Source organism: Euwallacea similis, chromosome 14, assembly GCF_039881205.1.
Source record: "Euwallacea similis isolate ESF13 chromosome 14, ESF131.1, whole genome shotgun sequence".
NCBI classification, from domain to species: domain Eukaryota; kingdom Metazoa; phylum Arthropoda; class Insecta; order Coleoptera; family Curculionidae; genus Euwallacea; species Euwallacea similis.
This window is the reverse complement of record NC_089622.1, coordinates 3,222,903-3,245,176: the sequence shown is the minus strand read 5'-3', so window position 1 is coordinate 3,245,176 and position 22,274 is coordinate 3,222,903. Positions and strand designations below refer to the sequence as shown.

The 22,274-nt window shown below is 33.9% G+C and overlaps 3 protein-coding genes across 3 annotated transcripts in view; 1 reads left to right on the top strand and 2 right to left on the bottom strand.

Moving 5' to 3' along the window:
* The window catches only part of LOC136413517 (very long chain fatty acid elongase 7-like), a 30,518-nt gene extending 27,818 nt beyond the window's left edge, over window positions 1-2,700 (top strand). The window contains exons 5-7 of the mRNA XM_066397110.1: window positions 444-606; window positions 762-898; window positions 950-2,700. Of these exons, the coding sequence (XP_066253207.1) occupies window positions 444-606; window positions 762-898; window positions 950-1,240 (591 nt within the window). The 3' untranslated portion in view covers window positions 1,241-2,700. The remainder of the gene's footprint in view (window positions 1-443; window positions 607-761; window positions 899-949) is intronic.
* The window catches only part of RtcB (RtcB RNA ligase), a 208,235-nt gene that overhangs the window by 143,166 nt on the left and 42,795 nt on the right, over window positions 1-22,274 (bottom strand). The window lies entirely within an intron of this gene.
* The window catches only part of LOC136413405 (mucin-4), a 38,838-nt gene continuing 19,708 nt past the window's right edge, over window positions 3,145-22,274 (bottom strand). Inside the window, exons 3-8 of the mRNA XM_066396943.1 lie at window positions 14,993-15,076; window positions 11,415-11,594; window positions 8,582-8,776; window positions 8,097-8,325; window positions 7,865-8,033; window positions 3,145-7,808 (exon numbers count right to left, since the gene is read on the bottom strand). Of these exons, the coding sequence (XP_066253040.1) occupies window positions 6,114-7,808; window positions 7,865-8,033; window positions 8,097-8,325; window positions 8,582-8,776; window positions 11,415-11,594; window positions 14,993-15,076 (2,552 nt within the window). The 3' untranslated portion in view covers window positions 3,145-6,113. The remainder of the gene's footprint in view (window positions 7,809-7,864; window positions 8,034-8,096; window positions 8,326-8,581; window positions 8,777-11,414; window positions 11,595-14,992; window positions 15,077-22,274) is intronic.

Genomic DNA, 22,274 nt, shown 5'->3' with positions numbered 1-22,274 from the left:
GACTAATTTTCCAAAAGCTCAGGAAGAGCATTGGATTTCTTACAAAATACGAGTATATAATTTGCTATAAAACTGGTAGACTTTAATTATAAATTAAATTAGGGTTTTAAAAAGTCGTTAAATTTTAAAGGTGACCAACTCCTGCACCATCTCTTCTTGATCTGATAATAATTTCAAGTTTGTGCCAACTAAGGATGTTACTAAAAGAGAAATAAAATAAAAATTTTGTTTTTCTATGTTAGGCATTGCAGAGATTCAGAGTTGTTCAATTTTTTGAAGACATTTGCCGAAGTTAATATCTTAGTAATCCTAGGCATGAGGAAAAATTTCCTGTGAAAAACCGACTTACTTTAAGATCCTCTACATGCCCCCGATCTGTGTTCATTGCCTTGCGAACCACTCTACATATTATCGAGCAAGTATGAGTCTACTAATTATTGCAGATGAGACGCGCCTGTTGGCTCTACTTCTTGTTGAAGCTCTCAGATCTGCTTGACACCGTCTTCTTCGTGCTGAGGAAAAAGTACAACCAAGTAACATTCCTGCACGTCTATCACCACACTTTGATGCCAGTGTGCTCTTACATAGGAGTAACTTTTCTCCCCGGTTAGCAAACTTAGTGATAGAAAATTATTAATGTGTTATCAACTTTAACTGTAAGCAAATTTAGATAAAAATTTTACAGTAAACAGCAGATATAACTAAATAATGAATATTAGTTGATCATTAATATTTATTTAACACTTACTTTGTTCATCCAGGTGGTCATGGTTCCTTATTGGGCCTTTGCAACGCCTTCGTGCACGTAGTCTTGTACTCGTACTACTTCCTCGCCTCCTTAGGGCCGGAGATGCAAAAGTACCTGTGGTGGAAGAAATACGTCACCAAAATTCAACTGGTAAACAATGCAATACTTCTTCAATCGTCCTTCCATACCTTTAAAATTTAGGTACAATTTGTCATAATTCTGGTGCACAACCTGCAAGTAATTCCACGAGACTGCAATTACCCAAAAATATTCAACATCCTTTTGGTCATTCAGGGTGGATACTTCATCTACCTCTTCGGTTCTTTCTACGTTAGGGCTTACATAGAAAAGAAGCCACAGATCACCATCATTAAAGATGATATTAAAGAGGGCAACGAGGAAAATGGGCCCTGTAAAGTTAAGGGCAGTAATATTGGTGGGAATAATGGATATAGTTCGCTTATTGGAAATGAAAAAACTAAAGTTAATTAGACAATTTTGTATAAAGAGTTTATATTTTATTAAGCTGGTTTTGCGGTTGACCAAAAAGGTATAAAGATAGTTTTGGTAAAACTTGGGTTGCTCAATTTTTACTACTGTGATAGTTTATTCTATGGAATAACCAGGCTATATGCTGGACATTACTTCGAACTGTTGTCTCTGAAATTCGAAGTTCTGATCAGTACTAATTTGGAACTTTTTTTTTTAAATGTGGCTCATGTAACTTTTTAGTATCTAAGCAATAGCAGATTTGAAACTATTACTATATTGCCAATAACTTATATTCATTATGGTTTTTTCTGCTTATAGTATGGAACTACATTACTGGGCAAAAAATCCGGACAAGCTTATTATTTAAGTTTTCTAAAAGAAAAACACGAAATTGGATGGTAAAGTATTTTTAAAATAAGACAGAGCATCAGATCCAACATTCTTTTACTGTATTTTTTTAAATTATTGCTGTCGGCATTTGTTTTGAGAAAAGTAATGTAAACAGAATAATCTCAAATATTGATTTCTGTATAAAAAGCAATATTCAGTCAGTTTTTTTTGCGCTTTTAGCATTTCTTTGGATTTCTTCGAAGCAAACAAAGATATCCTATATGTTAAATAGTCTTTATCGTGTTAGTTCACAAAATGCGGTCCGAAATAGCGGCACCAATTGTTGCATTAAGTCAAGATGATAGAACCTTACGATATATTGCAGTTTAGTTTTTCTTGAAGATACTATCAATTTTGTTTCTTTTATTAATTTTCAATTAAAATCATGAAATGCATGAAAAAATTTTCATTTTTTCATGCATTTCATTTTTCCTAAACTTTTTCTAATATAATTATATCAAAACACAAAAAAAGTTTTATGTTATTGTTTTCTAAAACTCATGTTATAAGCTTGTCCGGATTTTTTTGTCCAACAGTATATTATAATATTCTATAGAAGTATGGATTATCTGCTACCATCATGAGGTGTAATAAGTATTATTGGCAAGCTAGGAGTCTTTTGTTTGAGCCAGCTTATTTAATGTACATAGAATTTTATCAGGTTTATAGTAATTACAGGCCATCTTTAAAAATACATAATTATGGAGATTTTAAATAGATATTGTATATCATCAATTTCAATGCCATGTTTTAATGAAATTTGGCGAGCTTCTTTGTATTTCGGTTTTATAATAAACGATTAATTGGTGTAAAAAGGGACCATCTAAATAATGCGGAGTAATGAAACTTATAATAGTAATTTTACTTACTATGACGCATTATTACATAAAGTAATATCATGACAAAAAACTATTTTTTTAGTAAAAATTATAATCGTGAAACTTGGAACTATCCTCTAATAACAAATATTTAAAACTAATTCATTGCTCCTAAGTTTGATAGTTTGTAGTCAATTTTTATGAACATATTAATCAGGGAATCAATTTTTGTATCGCTATTTGTTAATTATTCTTGCCAAAAATATATCTTAAAAATATTTTTTTCGCAATTTGTGTTTTTTTCTAATTGGAGCAAATCTTAACCAATAATATCGTCAATAGGTGAAACATCGGAACGAGTGGATTCGTATGATTAAATTTGCTTCTTTTATGAAGCCATGAATTTGTCCATTTCTACTTAGGTTTACCTTAAGGTTACCGCAATTGCATCCTCGTCGAAAAATTTGAACACAAAACTGAACAAAAAGTCACAGTAAAAAAGGAACATGTGGAGGAAATGCTGGTATTGAGACATACCCTTACTTGAAACTGGGCAAAGTATCAAAGTAACGTAGCGTGGGAGCGTGAGGGCACTTGAGGTTAAAGTCGATGAGGGGGCCGTAATAGTTGCGGACTTAGCAAAGCCGAACTTATGGTACAAGTCAACCTAGCGAATGTTCTTTAATAAAACCTCAGTTTTATAATAATAAATATTATAATTACTATCACTTAAATAATCATACTTGGATAACAAATTGATAACTTTTACATTTAAAACAACATAATGTTTATAGAAATCTTTTCGTTTAAGAATGTCTCTTGAAGTACCTACAACAATACATAGAGGAAAAATGCCTACCCTATTCTTCTAATGTGCTTATTACAGGGAAGAGACAAAGTTGGGCACAAATTTATGTCTTCAATATTGATATTTTTCAGAAACATATATACACATAAACTTTGAGCAGAACTTTATCATTAACCTGCTATGATGTATGTAGCAGCAATATTTTACGTTAGTTATATGGTATATGTACTACATCAAGTAGTAAAACAAGAAAAAATGATAAAAATGAGGATATATAATTTTTTTGACCTTGTTTTAGATAAAATTTGCGCTAATACTAAATTAATATCTCCTAACAGTTATACTTAATAACTAAATAGTGAGCATTTCATGGGACTAATCGCTAAGTGCATTTAAAAAGTGTACGAAGAGGGGTGATGACTATCATGGTATGATAAGTTTCAAGGATAAAACGAACCAAGCCCAAGAAAAAAATTAGAATACTTATGGGTTCAATCAAATTTTAGTAGTAAAATGGATTTATTTGTGAATATTGATTAAGAAATGCACGTTAAGGTCGCTTTCAAATCATAATATTAGGTTAAAATTACAATATCTGTATAAAACGGACATAATGCAAATGTAGAAGATCCCTTCGGTGTAGCTTTGGTTAAGACAGCCATCATGGTATAGAGCGCTCGAAATTTCATCCGAAACCTAGGCAAAGGATGCTAAAGATGCGGCTTATTTTCTTGAGAAAACCTTTTTTTTCCAAGAAAAATTATGCATATACATAACTCCATATGCGTTTCAAGCACAATATTATTTTGTATTTAGATACTTTTATATTAATTAGAATAAAAAAGCCCCTTAAACAGTATATCAAGAGGAGAAAGGAAGGAACGATTTATTCGTAAAATACTTTCTTCGCTTTGTTAAGGCCATTCGACATTCTAAGGAAAGGAACTTCTTTTTGAAGTCTTTATTTGCTTAGTTGAGATGAAAGCAAAAAATCTCTGAGGGACTGAAAATTTCATCAATAAGCCGAAGGAAATCTGGAAATTGGACTTTACTAGGAAAATTATTTTGCAGCCTCGAATTCTCGACATTTAATCGCGCTCGTAAGTTCATCTACATTAACAGTTTGAGTTAGTTTTTGAACAATTGTTTTTAAGGCATCCTTTCTAGAGAAGTTTTTTGAAAGAATTTATTTGAAGAAGAGTTCTGTGAGCATTTCGAGAAACTCATATCACAAAGAGACCATATCCCTTTTAATAAAGGGACTCGGAGAGAAAGACACAGTTTGAATTTTCAATGAGGAAATTTTGTAAACTTTGTATTACTCTAAGTAAACTCTTGTGAAGTAGCAATTTTTGGGAGCTTCTAATGGATTATTTTTAAGAAGTTTTTCTTAGGAAATTTTAAGAATTTTGAAGCCATTTTTAAGGATTTCGGGTATTTCCAAAGTTTTTCTGGGAGCACATTGAAAGAAATTCGACAAAGATTGAAGAAAATTATATGGAAGTTCCATTATAGAACCTATTTGACGCAACTAAAATCATCATCTATGATCTTCGAACTCGATTTATACATTTCCAAGACCATAGAAATTTCATATTTTTTTCGGGCTTGGTCCTATACGTCCTTTAATACTGACCCAAAGCTAAAGTCTTAATTACATTTAACTAGAGAGTAGTAATTGCGTGCAACTTTTTACAGTCAATATTACACGCAATCGATGCTCAATTCTCAAAAGTTTAAGAAATTCCTACACAAATATCCATAATCACAATATCGCGAATACAGAGTGTCCCAGAAATATTGATACAAATGTGTATAAGGCGTTAGTGGATAAGAAAACAGCAATTCTGCTAAACATGCCTTAAAGTTGCTCGTTTTTACTCTAGAGGCTATGTACATATTTTTTTTATTTTGGAAATTTGCACAGATTTTGTATTACGGGCTTGAAATTACTCGCAAAGGGCTTTTTAGAATATTTACAACAAATTACTTTCAATCTTCATAAAAATTATACAGGAGCTGATTGATGGTATTGTAATGAAATTGCACGTAAACTTAATTCGGTGAAGTCCCAAAAACTTCTGGATTATTGATTGAGGTGTTTAAGCTATATACATGAAATATCCTTCCCCCTTTCTTACTATCTGCCTTATGGCTCGTTATAAACATTTAAATTTAAATATTTGAAAATCATACTATGAACAAAATATCAATATTGAAAAATTAATGAAAACAAAGAGAAATACGTGGTTTGAGCCATTTGATGCAAACTCTCTATGGGTGTAAATAATCGGATACATTGTGCAACATCAAAACGCCTCCCCGCAGGATATTGTTTGCTAGCCTTGTTAATTTCGACATAGTTATTTTCGATTTATTTGGAAACCAAACGTATTTTCAGTGTTTATGTGTGTGATTGTGTAACCTACAAACTACCATTTTTTGAATTTCTGAGTAGCCCTTTTTTCTTACCCTCCAGCACTGTAAACCCATTTCTATCAATGTTCCTGGGACACCCCGGATATTCAAAGGTTCATATCAATCTTCCAATTTCCTCTGTTAATTCCAAAAATACTCAACATCTTTTGGCACCCAGACCCCACTTTTGTGATACTCATGCCTTAAATAGACAATTTTTCAAACGTCCTTTCTTAGTTGTAACTAAGAACATTTTAAAGATTGCCTAACTACTAACACGTAAATAAATACTGAATACGTCACATACTTAACCCTAAAAATCTCACAGATATATTGGCAAAAATTCTAAAGCTTCCTCAAAAACCCAAATAAATTGGCAGATCATTATCACCCTACTCCCCTCTATAGCTTCCTCTCACTAAATAAATCCAAAAGGTTCTTACTTCCTTTTACCCCCAAATAGCCCCCCAATGAGTTTGAACACATTTGCGTCAGGAATCTGCCCCTTCAGCGCAATCCCTGCTAAGGCATTTGATAAACTATCAATAGTTTCCTGCTCCTTGGTCTTTGGTTTTGGTTGAGTGCTTTTTTCTTTCACTTCTTCTTCCAATTCTTTGAAAATTCGATCGTGATCTTCGTCAGAAGTTTTCGTGGCAAATGAAGATTCCACTTCTAGATCTTTCTCCAAACCTTTAAAGACATCATCATCAGATTCTAACGAGCCAGCTTGCCTCTTAATTACTATTTTAGCATTAGCCTCAGGAGTGGGTAAAAATTCATAAGTACTTGTTTCTGGGATTTTGTTTGGTTTGGTGGGTTGAGGTGTATCGAGGGTGTTGAAAAGTTCTACTTCTTTCTTCATTAAGTTGTCTTCAGTAGTGTATTTATCGCTACCCCTTGAGGTCTTTGGACTAGAGGCAATCATTTCTACATCTTTGGGCATAACTTCAGGTAAGCGATCAGCTATCTCCACACTTCCCAACTCAATTCCTGCTTCTTTAACTGCGCCTTGAGCCATATCAACACTCTCCAAGTGTAGGTTGTCTTTTACCCGTTCAACGCTAATATTCTCCAGTACTGGTGTTGGATATGATTGATTTGATTTGGGGGTTGTTTGCTCCCCGCTGTCAATTTCAAGGCTCTCCACTGACTTCGGACTCAACGTGGTAGTAGTCTCTTCCTTTGTGATGGTCGAGGGTGCGGAAATGTCAACCTCAGCGATGAGCATTGGACCTTCTTCAACTAGATCTGCTGCAGTTCTGTCTTTGAGACCTAGAGTAGTGCTCTCTTCAGTAGTTTCAGTAGTATTGTCCTCATCAATAGGGGAAGGTTGGTTTAGCAATTCTTCAGGCAAAGCTCCAACTTTAAAATCAATCAAAGACTCATTACCTTTCAGCCACTCACTATTGAACGTTTCATTTCTGGTTTGATTATTCAGTAATTCAATCACTTCTGGCAAAATTTTCTCCGCTTCAGAATCAGTTTTTTGGACATTAATAACTGGTTCTCCAACTGAGGGCATAGCATCGGGAATTGGAGGATATGCAGGGTTTTGTTCTACAATTATCGCGGGCTCATTGTTTCTAGAGGTAGTTGCTATGACAATGGTTGTAGTCTCAGAAGTGTCTTTGGTATCATTTAATGCTGCAGTGGTTTCTTCCAATATAGTTTTGTTGGATATGTCTTCATGTGGCTGCTCAATACTGCTAGTCAGAGTAGTGAGGTTTTCTTGACCTTCAGTAGGAGTTTGAGTTGTCGTAGTCGTAACAGTAGGTTTATTCTTCCTCTTCACCAAGCTCAAAATATGAGTACTCTCTGACAGTTTTAACTCTAAGTCATTAGTGTCTATGCTTTTATCTTCTTCAATTTCCTTTATTGTAGTATCATTGGTGATGTTCTCTGCAACAGCTAAAGGTGATACGCTTTGCAAAGCATCTTGAGGAATTATTTTCACTTCATGTACTTCCAGGCTCTCCTCAACTCCTCCTCTCTGCAGACCTTCTGCTCCAATAATGGTAATCACACTGTCTGGAGTAGTGGTATCGTTCTCAGAAAGCACGCCTCCTTTCTTTAATATTAGGAGCTTGTCACCCACTCTCAGCACTGGAGGGGGATGCTGAAACACTTCTGAGACCTAAATTGATTAATTAATGAAGTTTTAATAGTTAGCTTTGAGATATTTTTAGATACCTCGCTGGATTCAGGCTCAGAATCGATATTTAGATCATTGACACTATTTTCGCTAGTAGGCAAGGCCTCTTCAATTAGAAGAGTACCTTGTGGTTCTGAAATGAAGATTTTGGGTGGGGCCGTCACTGGAATCTCCTTCCTTTCAGGGATGATTTCTTGAATAGTTATTCTAAGATATAAAGGAACATTTGCATGGATATGTAACATGCCAATTGGTTGGATTATTATTTACCTGTGATGCAAGTTTTCTTCCTTGGCAGGACCTTCCTGGAAAGATGGAGCTACAGTGACTAAATCGCTGGTGTCGGGAACTTTATTGCTATCTTCCGGGAATGTGCTGAGTGTCGGTTGTGCCAAGGGCTCAGTGGTATTATTGGAGTCTTGCCAGAGATCGAAGTTTACAGGTTTGATAGTGTTCACAGGAGGTTCGGTGATGACGATTGATCGGTCTAGGACTGCATCTAATGAAAATATAGAATGTGTGAATGATAATATATTCATTCACGTTCTATAGCATTTGTTGCACTAGACGGGAATAACAGGCCTTATCATGTTTCCAAATAAATCTAAAATTGTTATATTTTTGGGTGAACAAAAATCAGGAAATTGATAAATCTATATCTTTTAAACCCAAAATTTCTTAGAAGAATTTAAGGAATTTTTCTACTTTTATTTCACATCATATCAAATATTAAGAAACACTTTTTATTAACTTACCAATGGGTGGACAATGGTCATACTTAGGACAGCAAGTCCCTGGTACTCTTTTCCCTTCACAATCATTCCTTATATAACACGACACCTCTGCACATTGCACTTCTCCACCTCTGCAATAACACACCTTGCATTCTCCTCCAGGATTAGTCTCTAATTTCTCCCCATTCGCGTAGATTTTTCCATTATGCTCGCACTCTAAAATTAAAAAAAAAATTGAAGCTTTGTAACTTGTATGTATTGAGACAGGATTATTGGTAACATTACAATAGCTGCCATCCCGTTTTCGGTTGAAAATATGGAATGCTGAACAATACAGGCAGGATACAAAAGAAAGAAATTTATTGTTTTGGACCAAGCGAGCGTTTCCATCGGTGCGTTTGATGTCCTATTTGAATATCGTCCAGCCCCACTTCATTTGCCAGGGATTTAATGAAAGGCATGTCAAGTGATTCCCTGGTCCGGGATTAAAATAGTCGACAGCCCCTGTCTGGCCGGATTAGGCAGCCAATTATTGTTTTAATTGTGTTTCGAACCCTGCGAGAGTTCAAAATTATGAAGGATTTATGTTCTAATCGATCGGAATGAGATTTTTTGCTTTTCATAAGGAGTTAATGGCGCAATTACTCACTGTGATCAATGAGAGAATGAGACGCTCGGGAGTTTTGGGTGCACGTGAACGATCGCTCGATATAATTTTCATAGTTGAAACAAGATTATTTTTTAATTCAAAATAAAAAAAACTCTGGTTGGAAGGAAATTTTATGAGGAAATGGAAAGGATGTGAAACTACTTGCCCAAATTAAACCTACAATAGTAGTCAGTGTTGTGTTTCTCTTCAGGGATCCTCTTCTGGCACTGAGGAAAAGGGTTAATAATGTGGAGATCCTTAGAACCATAGTTTACTCAAACTAGTTTTGCCTCATATAGAGAGTCTATTGATCATCTTCACAATTCTTAATTACTGAGTATCAAAGGAGAAGAAAATTTCTGACTACATCGACAATGCTTTCAGTTTCCTCAAAAAATACTAGAGGATATTGTTTAAGGAAGACAGGCCAATATACCCAAATGGATACGATTGGGGTTACTATAAGTTATTGGTTACTAGAAAAATAACTTGACCATGATAAATGATTCCATGTATTATATTCTCTGGATTGTGCCGAAGAAGTGTAATCAAAAATGAATTTATCATATCAAAATTGCCGAGATTCTGATTATTTCAGAACTGATTTTTCACAATAAATGTGACAGAATTCTAATTGGTCCAGATCATCAGTCCCGGCCTCTGGGCAGAATACCAACAGAACTTAAATTAAGAACAATATGTATAATGTCTGTGATTCGATTGATCATATGCTGAGATGTAGAAAATAAATATCTGCATTAATTATGCAAATTATGAACAAAGAGTTTAATTAAGAAAATTTGCTGCATTACGTTTTTAACTAATTTTTCTCTTTTATACGACAAAAATCTTTAATTCCGTGAAATGGAAAAAAATTCCGACTTTCTTTTTACAAAAATCCAAACCAACTCTACTAATTAAAGTGGAGGTAATTAAATTCCGGACACCGCTAACTTCCTGCTTATTTAAGTACTTCCAGAGCTTCTAAAGATTAAAAAGTGGATATTTTACACATTTGCTCCGATTTCAGGTTATGTTAATATCAATTCATATTCTATATTAAACAAAAAAAATATGGAAACAGATTTTCATAGTTTTTTCACATTCGGTTCAAAATGCGTACGTGAAAGCACAATACGATCGAAGATATGCCTCATTATAAAAACATAGAAAAACTGTACTTGAAGGTAAAAAATGCCATATATATTGGGAAATTGAATATTTCAGAAGAATTGTATCGACATGTGGCCAATGGAACGTATATTTTCAAATTATATTTGGAACGAATCTGCAAAAAGATAGCATACGATGGACGATATTCAATAGCAAGAGCAACGAAAAAACTGTTATTCAAAGTGTATTCAAAATATTAGTTCAGCAATGAACCAATGGAACATGTGGAATGAATCCATAATTCAGTTGTATTATAGCTGGCTAAATTACCCTCTTATGCGAATATGGAAGGACCTGTAGATAAACAGTAGTTTTCTAAATATTTTATTTTATCAAATAACACTTTGTATAATTAAGACCAGCAGTAACAACTAAATGAAAAATTAATAAAATTGAATCCACGTTACAATTGAAGTCACGTTGAAGAATACCGATTATCTCCTCCACTTATATCGATGTCCACAACTGATACAAACGACGATGCGTTTACCGTATTTATTGCGATCAAAAATTTAGGGATAAAAAAGGAAAGTAAGAAATAGCCTTCTTACAAGGCCCTAAATAAGTTGCAAAAATCTAAATTACCCTTGCCACATCTTTGAAACCGACATTTTGAATTTAGGGCAATCTTATTTCGTTTTTATGGCACAAACTAGTTGCTATTCTTACATGCTTGTACATTTTTCATTATACACACATAGCTAATTACGATAAGGCGCGAATATAATTCACACAGAACATGTTTTGAAAATATATTCGAAATGAGTGCCTAAAGGATGTTCTAATGCAAGACATGCCACATTGATAAAAAGGGAAAAACTGAGATTCATGGTGCGAAATTTTGAATAAAAGTGAACAATTAAAAGGCTACGATGATGGACATATGACATGGAAATAAGTTTAATGGAAGAAAAAGAGAGGAATTAAAATATATTTCAAAATGCCACTGGACAATGTTTGTTTAATTCTGCAACATGATTGATCCGATTCATATTTTTGAACTTGACATTTATGTAGCCCATCTCTACTCACCACATTGATAATCTGGGCAGCACCTATTGGGCCTATGTATAGCTTTACATCCAGGCTTCTTAGCACATTGCACTGTTTCACAAAGAACTACCCCTGGAGGCTGGCACTTGCATTTCAAACATGGCTGTTCTGCTGGCACTGTTTCGTCAGCCCCATACACCACATCCCCTACGATGCATACTGGAAAAAATATAATAAAAAGTGGTAACTTTTTTAATAAAACCCTCGAGTCTTCTCCATCGGTTACCGCACCCCACTCAGCGACAAGCGACAACTCAGTCGACAGCCGGGGAACCGAATTAAATCACGTCTTTCTGATATATTAGCTACTTGAAAGCTGACACAGCTCTCAGGATTTGACGCTCAAAAGCCCAATAAATAGCTAAATCAGCCAGAGACCGTCTTCAAATAGGTCCATGATACTTCTTTGGAAGATGACACTTGAAATGTCTGGTTTATTGAATATAATACAGGATTTCAAAAGAAGTTACAGAATTCTTCATTAATATTAAATCCTGTATTCGAGAAAGGGATGTAGGGCGTTTGGTTATGAAAGTCACGTTATTCAAAGACAAGCAAAAATAAGGAAAACAAAGAGTTTCGCGACTATATCAAAAGCCATTGTATCCAACAATTTGGACCATGTTTTGATAAAATCTACTACCTTGCACTGGCAAAGCAATATCGAGCCGGAGTTCTGGATAAAGCCAGCTTAAGGTAGACGCAAATAAGATAAGACGTGACAACGTTCTTGCAGCGTGGTAATTGCGAGGATTTGAAGCATTTCCGCACCCTGCTATTTTATTATGGCTTCAATAGAAGGCACTATATGAAATTCAAATGCAAAGAATAATTGGAAACCCTTTCACGAAAACACCATTTTCGGTTGCCATCCAATTTTTCCTACAAGCTCTTATCATTTTCCCCCATTTCCCGAAATCGACCTGCAGCCCTCCGGGATATTTGTTTTCCTGGATTTATTTGGCTTAAGATGTGAAACGGGCAAAGTCGACTGACAGAAATTATGCCTTTGTAAAACTGAAGAATCATCTAAATATACCTTCTGGAGTTAGATGAGAGGCAAAGGTCCCATTTTTTCGTTGGCAAAAAAACCTCAATTTTTTAGAAAATAAACTAGAATTTTTAAGGTTGATTAAATCATTACTGAGATTTCTATAACCATGCTAATTTAAAAATAACGACTTGTATATACTGCATTTGAATTTTTTTATTACATTACACGTGACCAAAAACAACTACGTCTGATTTGCCATATGCTAGAAATTGATATTTTCTAATAGGAAAAGAAAATCTGTAATGTCAAAGCGTTGAGAGTTTCTAGCTCTAAATCCAATGAAGGATAAAAGAGTTGTTATTTCGCTCCAGAACTTCAGAATATTAGAAAAAAATTCGAATTTAAAAGATTGAAATAGTAATGGGGACGTCAGAATAACTTTGTTGTTTTAAATTCATTCTTTATACAAGCGGAAGATCACTATACATATTATGTATTATTATGTATATTATCATTTATACCTGAAATCAATATAGGTCAAGTTTTTAGCTATGAAAATGAAAAAAAAATCGATTTCTTAAAAAACATAGTTCTTTTTTAGGGGGGGGGGGGGGGGTCTTTCCTTTTAGGTTATCCTGTATACAGGGTATTTCAAATTCGACCCTCACCATTGGGATCTCGGAAACTAGAAGAGATACGAAGAAGATTGAATGGGGGCAAAGTTGCGTGATCTAGTGCTTGATTGAATACCATTTTCAAAATTTTAATTTTCCGAGTACTTCCGAAGATATCCGAGAAAAACTAAAAATTGGAGAATCCATTTTTTATTTTTTTTAGCGTTATTTAAAAAAGAAGGTTAAATCCATAAACACATTTTCATTGCCACTTTTTCTCAGCTACACGATGATATATTCAGATTTGCCATCCGACGTTTCGTCTTTCGGCTACCATTATCAACTTTATTTTTTCTTATGGACGCCATATTGAATTTTTCGACAGAAAAATAGTGCGTTTCATTTTGATTTCATTGATATAAAACTTCTTATAATTAATTTTTTTAAAAGCCGAAATATTTAAATAAAAAGAAATATTACATAGTTGGCCTTGACTCCATCGAAAGACTTTCTTTTGTTCGCGCTATATGACAGAACTTTTCAAACGAATTTAGAGCGTGTGCAGATTTCCAATGAAAATGAGTTTCCGAAGTGAAGAAAAACAAGATATGTTAAGACTTTATTACAAATTTGATAGGAACAGTACGAAAACAGCTCAAATGTATTTTGAGTTATATCCGGAAAGACAACAGCCGCATAGAACATTATTTAAAACTTTGGATGAACATTTCGAAAGCACCAAACTCACCAAACTGACCAAAAACCTAAAATGAAGTATGGAAGCAGAATAGAAGAAGATTTTCAAAGGTACCAAACTCAGCTAAATGTTGATCCAAAGTTTTAAATGTTTTATGCGGCTGTTGTTTTCCCGGATATAATTCAAAATACATTTGAGCTGTTTTCGTACTGTTCCTGTCAAATTTGTAATAAAATCTCAACATATCTCATTTCTCTTCATTTCTAAAGTTCATTTTCATTGGAAATCTACACACGCTCTTATCTCGTTGGAGGAGTTCTGTCATATATCGCGAACAAAAGAAAGTCTTTCGATGGAGTCAAGGCCAACTATGTAATATTTTTTTAATTTTAATATTTCGGCTTTTAAAAAAATTAATTATAAGAAGTTTTATATCAATGAAATCAGAATGAAACGCACTATTTTTCTGTCGAAAAATTCAATATGGCGCCCTTAAGAAAAAATAAAGTTGATGATGGTAGCCGAAAGACGAAACGTCGGATGGCAAATCTGAATATGTCATCGTGTAGCTGAGAAAAAGTGGCAATGAAAATGTGTTTATGGATTTAACCTTCTTTGTCAAATGACGCTAAAAAAAATAAAAAATGGATTGTCCAATTTTTAGTTTTTCTCGGATATCTTCGGAAGTACTCGGAAAATTAAAATTTTGAAAATGGTATTCGATCAAGCGCTAGATCACGCAACTTTGCCCCTATTTAATCTTCTTCGTATCTCTTCTAGTTTCCGAGATCCCAATGGTGAGGGCCGAATTTGAAATACCCTGTATATGTACTTTTATACAAGTATTATTACAGGACTCAATATTTTATGAATTCGACTAAAAAAAAAAATTTTTAGATCAATTAACGAAGCTTGGAGTGTGGGAAATTAAAAAAGTAACTCAATTAGTGTTCAGGATTGATAACAATTATTTTCATTTTTAAATTCGAAATTTTATATTAGAACTAGATATAAAAATTTGAAATAGTTTTTAGTAAGATTTTGCATCTGTTATTTTAAATGCAACACCATGTACATGATTGCGTTTTAACTCTTTGGATATCACCAAACTGTGTATTAGCTCTAACATAATACTGGCATTTTTCTAATTTTGTGTCTTTAACATTCAAAATAAAATTTAGAAGCTTCAGATTTGTCCAAAGCTGCTTCGAGTAATTTTTCTAGTATGTGGACTCTTTACACAGCTACTCACCTTGTGGCTGGTTTGATTCATTATCTGGCTCAACATCCGGAGGATAGACCTCCCGCACCATTCGTATTGATCTTTTAACGAGGCCTGGAAATAAAACATTTGGATGTAATCAACAGCTAAGACTTGGTAAGATTATTTATTGCTATGCACTTAATATTCGTAACGTGGCAATTCAGTAAATACGAATTCGGAGAACTCGATACAAAGCAAAACTATACAAACTTCAGTCGTTTCTCATTTTTCCAGAGACGTTGATAAATCTAAGCGAAAGCAATACATTCCTTCCAAAGTTTCTTTACTCTTGTGTAACTGATGATATTTATGGTCCTGCAATGAGTTTTCTGTATTTTTCTATATAGGTGTATAACGATTTAATATCTGTATTATAATATGGTGGCGAAAAACATGGCAGGATCCTTGTACAAAGCAAACAGTGGTGGATTAGGAGAATGTTACTAATAGAAGTTTCGGTAATGTTCCGTAAATTACGGTAATATTAGCCAGATTTCGTAATAACATTACCCAAACAATTTGTACCAGTAATTTACCATGATATTATCTGTAAATTTCGGAAATCTGACGGAAGATAATTCTAATTATTTTGGCATCTGATGATGAGGGTGTTTACTCCGTACCGACCTTTGTACACAGTATTCTACTATCATGTGTAGAATCTGAAACTTTATCGGACAGGGAAGAGAAGCATGAGGATGCATGTATACCTTGATCTTGACTTAGCTATTTATGTAATCAGTTGAAAAAAGTACTGTTTTATGCAGGAAGCAATTTTCTGCGGTATGTCGAGTTCGGCAAAACGATGCGAATTACACAAAATTTTCCATTCTAATTCACATTCCAACACAAGATGTTAATGTCATGTGTATAAAAATATACTTCGCAATCAGTAACAAAAATTAAAATATTTTACAACTTTTCACCATCATTAGCAAAAAGTAATTTTTACCTGCTATAACTTCTTAGTCCGAGTTGTTGGATCGTGGCTTAAGCGTGGTTTACCAAAACCCCAAAACCAACTTTCACAAGTTTGGACGTCCATAAGAAATGCGTTATTGCCACAACTGAATCTGCCATAAACATATTTTTTACGTATATTCGTATGACCAGGGTTAGGTTTGGCAAAGTCGCGGTTAGGCCATGATTCAACGGCTCCGTCTTAGTGGTGGAGTTTACTCTTTTCTTTTTAATATATTTTTTGCATTTTGCCTTAGCAAACATTGATAGATTAATCTAAATAACATATGCTATGACACAATACGACAGTATACAAACACATTGTGGTTCGAAATCTGTTACCAAATATCACCGTAAATTATGGTAAATTACGGAATATGCTCACGATAAATTAAATCCCTGGTAATTTGTCACCACCAGGAAAATACTAGTTTAATGATTTAAACCAAAACGGACATCCTCTTAAATCAGAAGCACCTTTACAAAAAAAATCTAATTATTACTGTTGCATCTGAAACAATAACTTTGAAAGGAAAATTCCCATCCTAACCTACCAGACACTTAATTCCTAATTCCCATTTTTACAGCATAATTTTTTGAATAATTATTGTCCGAAATGATTTGCATTATCCATTGTTTGCATAAATTAGCCATATCTGTTGATCAAACCATAAACTTGGTGCTACAATAATACGTTTACTGTTTATTAACTTGTGACAGTGTAAATATGAAAACAACATAACAGTAAAATTGCAGAACTAATAGACTATTCAGAGAGGGTGTTCACATAAACAGGAATCGATAATCTCAGTCTAAAATTAAGCTTTATTTCCATAATGGTTCGGTTGAGCAACGGAGCATGATTCCTCTTATATCTTCATAATAGGTTTCGATAGCTTGATTATCGGCCAATATACAGGTCCAAAAAATGTTTTATACATCGTTAGAACTGTGGCAGGAAATACTGAGAGTACTGCAAAAATAGCAGATGGAAGGAGCGTCATTAGCACCAGCAGCAGTTTCAAATAATGAAATTTGTGCTCAATTTTGCAGTATTGTTATCGATTAACCTAATGGTTGAAATTGGCCAAATTGCCTGGGTCCTGAATTGGTAATGAGCAAACCAGCATTGCAGGTTGGAAATTTAATAGCTCAGATGTTTAATCAATCATACCTAATGCTTTAGGACTACAAATAACTTCGTTTAGGTGGGCAATCATGGATGTTTCTCGCCCATTGCAGTTCCCGCACAATCGTGTTGACATTGACCCTTTAGGCGATTTTTCCACACAATTTCTTTTTTTTAAACAATGAAATAAAGATCGTCCAGCCTTGGCGGGAATTTCATAAAAAACGGTTAGGCAACCATTTATGGATAAAACAAACGAGAACTGATCTGCTGCTGATTCGCGACAATGGGGATTTCAGTTTAACTAAAATGGCCGCTAAGTACACACAGACAATGCAATGCCATTTTTGATATTTTACACGAATATAATAATTTTCTCGTTTTGCAATGGGTAATGGTCCGCTCGTGCTGCATACAATTAAACAATAAGTCAAGACGTTTTGCAAGATTCGGTAATTTGTTTTTTGGGGTTTAGTTAGATAATTAGGAAGAAGTAATGCATTCTAAAATCGGAAAAGTTTCGTAATTTTCGTGATTTTAATTGCAACGGTATAAGAAGGGCCAATCACTCTCGAAGTGTGGGTTTCAACAAAAAAAGGTCAGTAAAATTATATAAGTTGAAGAAAGTGAGCCTTAATTTCAAAGCTAATAGCAGAGAAAATATATTAATTTAGAGATTTAAAGTTTAATAAATTTTCTAATCCTGAAAATAGTGTTTTTCATTACAAGGTCGGAAAATAGCATGTTCCCGTGCGCACGTGACAGTTTCGCCGGCTTCAGGGACTGGCACGGGGAATTCATGTAAGCATGGAAAAATTCATTTCGGACCTGTAATGAATGATTCTTTTCATTACTGGACTCTGAAAACAGTAAGCACAGTAGCACGGTAAGTATAAACTTGAATAAAGTAACTTCTTATATTATAAGAGACTGACAATAATACAACCTTGTGCCTGTATTTCGAGATGTGTACTGAACAATATGAGTTGAGAAGATGAAATTTTTCCGTGCCCTTACGAAAAAGAAATATTTTCAATGTCGTATGATGAGAAAGATTTCTCTTTTAAAAGCATATAGAAAAAATGAGCTTATTTGTCTTTGTTTAAGGCTTCTTTATTTATTTTTTGCCTGCCTAAAAGCACTTCAAGAAAGTGTCACGTGTTTCTCCCATTCCGGTTCGGATTGGAAGACGTAAATTAGACATTTAAATGGCTTTAAACCGATTACACGGTTTAAAATGTGCAATTCCTGAGGGTTTGCCCTTAAGAACTTAATGCCTTGTTGTATATAAGGAGGATTTATCTGAAACACGTGGCAAATTTGTACGTCCACTTGGAGAATCTCCTTTTCGATTAACCAATTTCGATGTAGTAATTTTTTACTAGTTTATGCAAATGATTACTCATACGTAAGGTGTAAAATTGCGCAAATTCGATTAAATAAAAATGACCGCTCGAAGATGCACTTTCACCGGTTTTACCTGCAGGTTTATCCGATATGGTAATTGGTTACATAATTCTATTATTTCAAGCGAATATTAAATATTTATTAGTTAGGACAACTATGTTGTAAATTGTTTCTTGTTTGTGGCTTGGAAAAAGATAATTGATGAAGATGCAGACCTATCTCTGCTGACCTACATTTTATGTTCAGCGATAGGATTACATATTTCGTTTTCAACTTCAAATTAAGTAATTAGATAGTAATGATTATTAGACAGCATTTCAAATAGGATTAAATAAACTAAAGACAAAATATTCGACAAATCGTAAAAGGATCTAAAGAAAGCAGACGAGAAAGCAGGAAGTTGGATATTTTCTAAAAACTTCCAAGCAAGAGCGAATATCAAAAAAGAGTCATTTTTTGCCTTTTCTGTGCTATATTTGAGGAGCAAAATTTCTCTAAATGTATTAACTCATTGGCGGAGATTCCTTTGTGGCCCGAAATGTATTGTATTTGAAGCATCTGAGACAGAAGCTTTAATATTTCAATGACTACCTTCGAAACTGCATAACGAATTATTATTGGGATACATAATTCCTCACTAAACTGGAAATGTATAATGATTGATCTATTAGCAGCCTGAAATGTTGCACTTGATTCAGGTGAAGTTTCCGTTTTGTACAAAATAACAAAGCATAGATTTCTGTACTAACTAGATAAATAAGGTTATTCAGGTTTGCTGTTCACCAGCACGAAGATCTTAAAAACCATAAGAGATTCGAAAGTTTCTCGTTAACGTTATATTTTGCCTCAATGCACAAACATTGAGTTTAACTTTAGACCATTTTTTTTAAGTACAATTTTACGCATGTTACCTTGAGGTCTTAATTCGTCAACATGCATTTTTTTCTCGCGTAGCCCCATCACTTCGTGCAAAATCCATTACCATCTGCAACCATTACCCAAGTATATTTCCTTGAAATTTTTAAATACGGCTTTAAACGATTAATATTGTTCAAAACTAGTGATATATAAAAACGTTTTTTTATTTATTAGAGAAAAATCAGTGAAAACAGCAATATTTTGTCATGAAAAAAAAATGTTGTTTTTTTCACGCTTATTTACATGAACACATTAATTAGTTTTTCCTCGATGTATGTAGGTCCGCACTCGTTCCGTTTAAAGTGTAATTATTAAATTTACATGCAACGCATTGTAAAATAAAACAATACTACATTTTTTGTCCATAACCGCTAAAATTGCTGAATTTCTTACAAAGATTATTTTTCTGCATTATATTGCAGACGAAAAAGAAACAAAATCTAAAAAAAAAACAAGTTTTTAACCACTAAACCCCGAAACAACTCTGGCCTTTCACTTCTAAATAACCTTTAGATTCTCCTCAGAATTCCCATATACCTTTCCAGTCGAGTTTTTCCTTCATCCGGAAATGCCTTATCCAGTTGAACATAGAGCGAACAAAATGGCCAACCGACGTTGAGGTTGTTTAATACAAAATTAATGAATGCGTTACTAAGTTAGGTCGGGCATTTTGCGACTGGAAATTAATTACGTTTTTAGAAATTAAACAGAGATACATGGGAGACTAACCAGAATGAAAGGGGACTGAAATCTAACCAGGCAACTAAACCGTAAAACTGGCTGGAAATGATTAATGGAATGTTGCGTGTTTTATGCCAGACCACTCGGTAACTTCATTTGAAAGTTGCATGACATGTGGTACCGTGCATTTGGGCTAATTTATGTTGAATCAGAAATCACAACATTCGAGTTAATACCGAGGAAGGAAATTGAAAAATAAAGGACCTTCGAGATTTGAAGGTGGAATGAGATTTCCTAGCGATGTCACTAATAAAAATGCCATGGATGTTCCCAAGCAAAATTGAATTCGGGTGGAAATTACCAATAAAGCAACCGAAAGGAATAATTTTGTCAGCTGGTGTGAATTTAATGCTTGAGGGGAGATTATTCAATTACTTCCCAGGGATGAGACACTTTAATAAACTCACACTTGCAATTTGTGGGAAATTGCATAAAAATACATATATATGTATATGTAGCCTTTGAAATTCCTTATTGTGGCTCAAACGCAGCAATATATCTCAAATTGCCTGCTCAATTGGAACTAGAATTTTATATGTCTTGCACTGAAATGGTGAATTTCACTTTAAAATTCTAATACCCACATTTAATGAGGTTATTTTACGTTTTCGTGCTGGTTAAGCTAGTCGTACATATGCAATACAAATATAAGAAGAAAGAAACCATAAAACATTCAAGTAAATCCCGAACTGTTCTTTCTCGAGTGTACCTATAAAGGAAATAATGACCTAAAAGAAAATGAGATTTTCGAAGGAAATTGGCAATAAAGAAACGAAAACATGATGTTTCCATTCGATAGATGTATAAAGCTTGGGGGAAGGATGTTATTGATTGAAAATGGTGTCTCAGGAAAAAGAGACTCTCTTTATCCATTATTTAGTTATATGAAAGACAATTTGATTTAAAGTGACTATGAAACTAGAGTTTTAACTGGCGATAAAGTCTCTGAATATCATTCTAAAAAACGAAGAACAAATAAAAACTCAGTCATTACTAAGAACCATTTAAGACAATGAACCCAGACATAAGTAAAACTTCAAAATGTCTATTCCTAGACATCAGTATAGTCCTCAACAAGAACTGGAATGTAGTAAACATCTGTAGATCATATTGGGATACAGATACTAATTCCACTTCTAAAACAATGATATGTAATGAGATTTGCCGTAAATCAAGAAACCAAAAATTTAAATCAATAGTTTGATTCAAGATTCTGGTACAAAAATAACTAAATAATGTAGAATGAAAGAGAACGCTAAACAGATATTTCAATTGTTAGTCTCTCCTTCCACGTAAATTCTTTAAGAGAATCCTGTAAAAACCATCTAATTCACCCCTTGGCTTCATTTGACTTAATTCGAGACAATTTAATAAGTATTTCATACAATAGCAGAACACGACATGATAGTTAATTTTACCAACCAGTACGAGCAATTTTTACTTATACAAGATATATTCAAATATGTTAGATTCAAAGGAAGTTCCATTGAAATCCATCCGAAAATCAACATTTTCAACATGCACAAACATTCTCAAATGACTTTTGACATGATAATTTAAGTTAAAAAAGCCATCATATCGCATACTTATTCTTCGCAATTTGTATCCCTCCCCTGAAAGGTTAAATGCCAAGCCCTAAATCATAAATAAGACGTTTAACTGGCTTTAAAAAGATTAAAGGATTTCTAACGAAATTTCTCTAATTCGTGAAAGAAATAGCAACTGAATGTGGATATTGGATTTAGTGTTAATCGGTTCAGGAGACACGTGAGCACGTTTGGCCAACTCAACAAAACAACAATACAAAATTCCACACAAAACTTTTAGGATTTGAGTTGGGTTTGGCACGACGACACACATGGTGAAGTTTATTGTGTGATTGATCATGGCAAGAAAGTTACTAATTTTGATAGATCTTTGACCAGTACCAATCTATACATCTTACCTCAGAGCAGTAACGAGTACCTATCAATTAAAAAGAACTCTCGCAAAGCAAAATTTGGAAGAGCAGTTTTGGTATCTAACAATTGTATGTGTAAATCGACAAATAAGTGAATTATCAAAATCCGTGGAAAAATTTAAACATGAAAGTGAAACTCAATAAAATGAAATAAC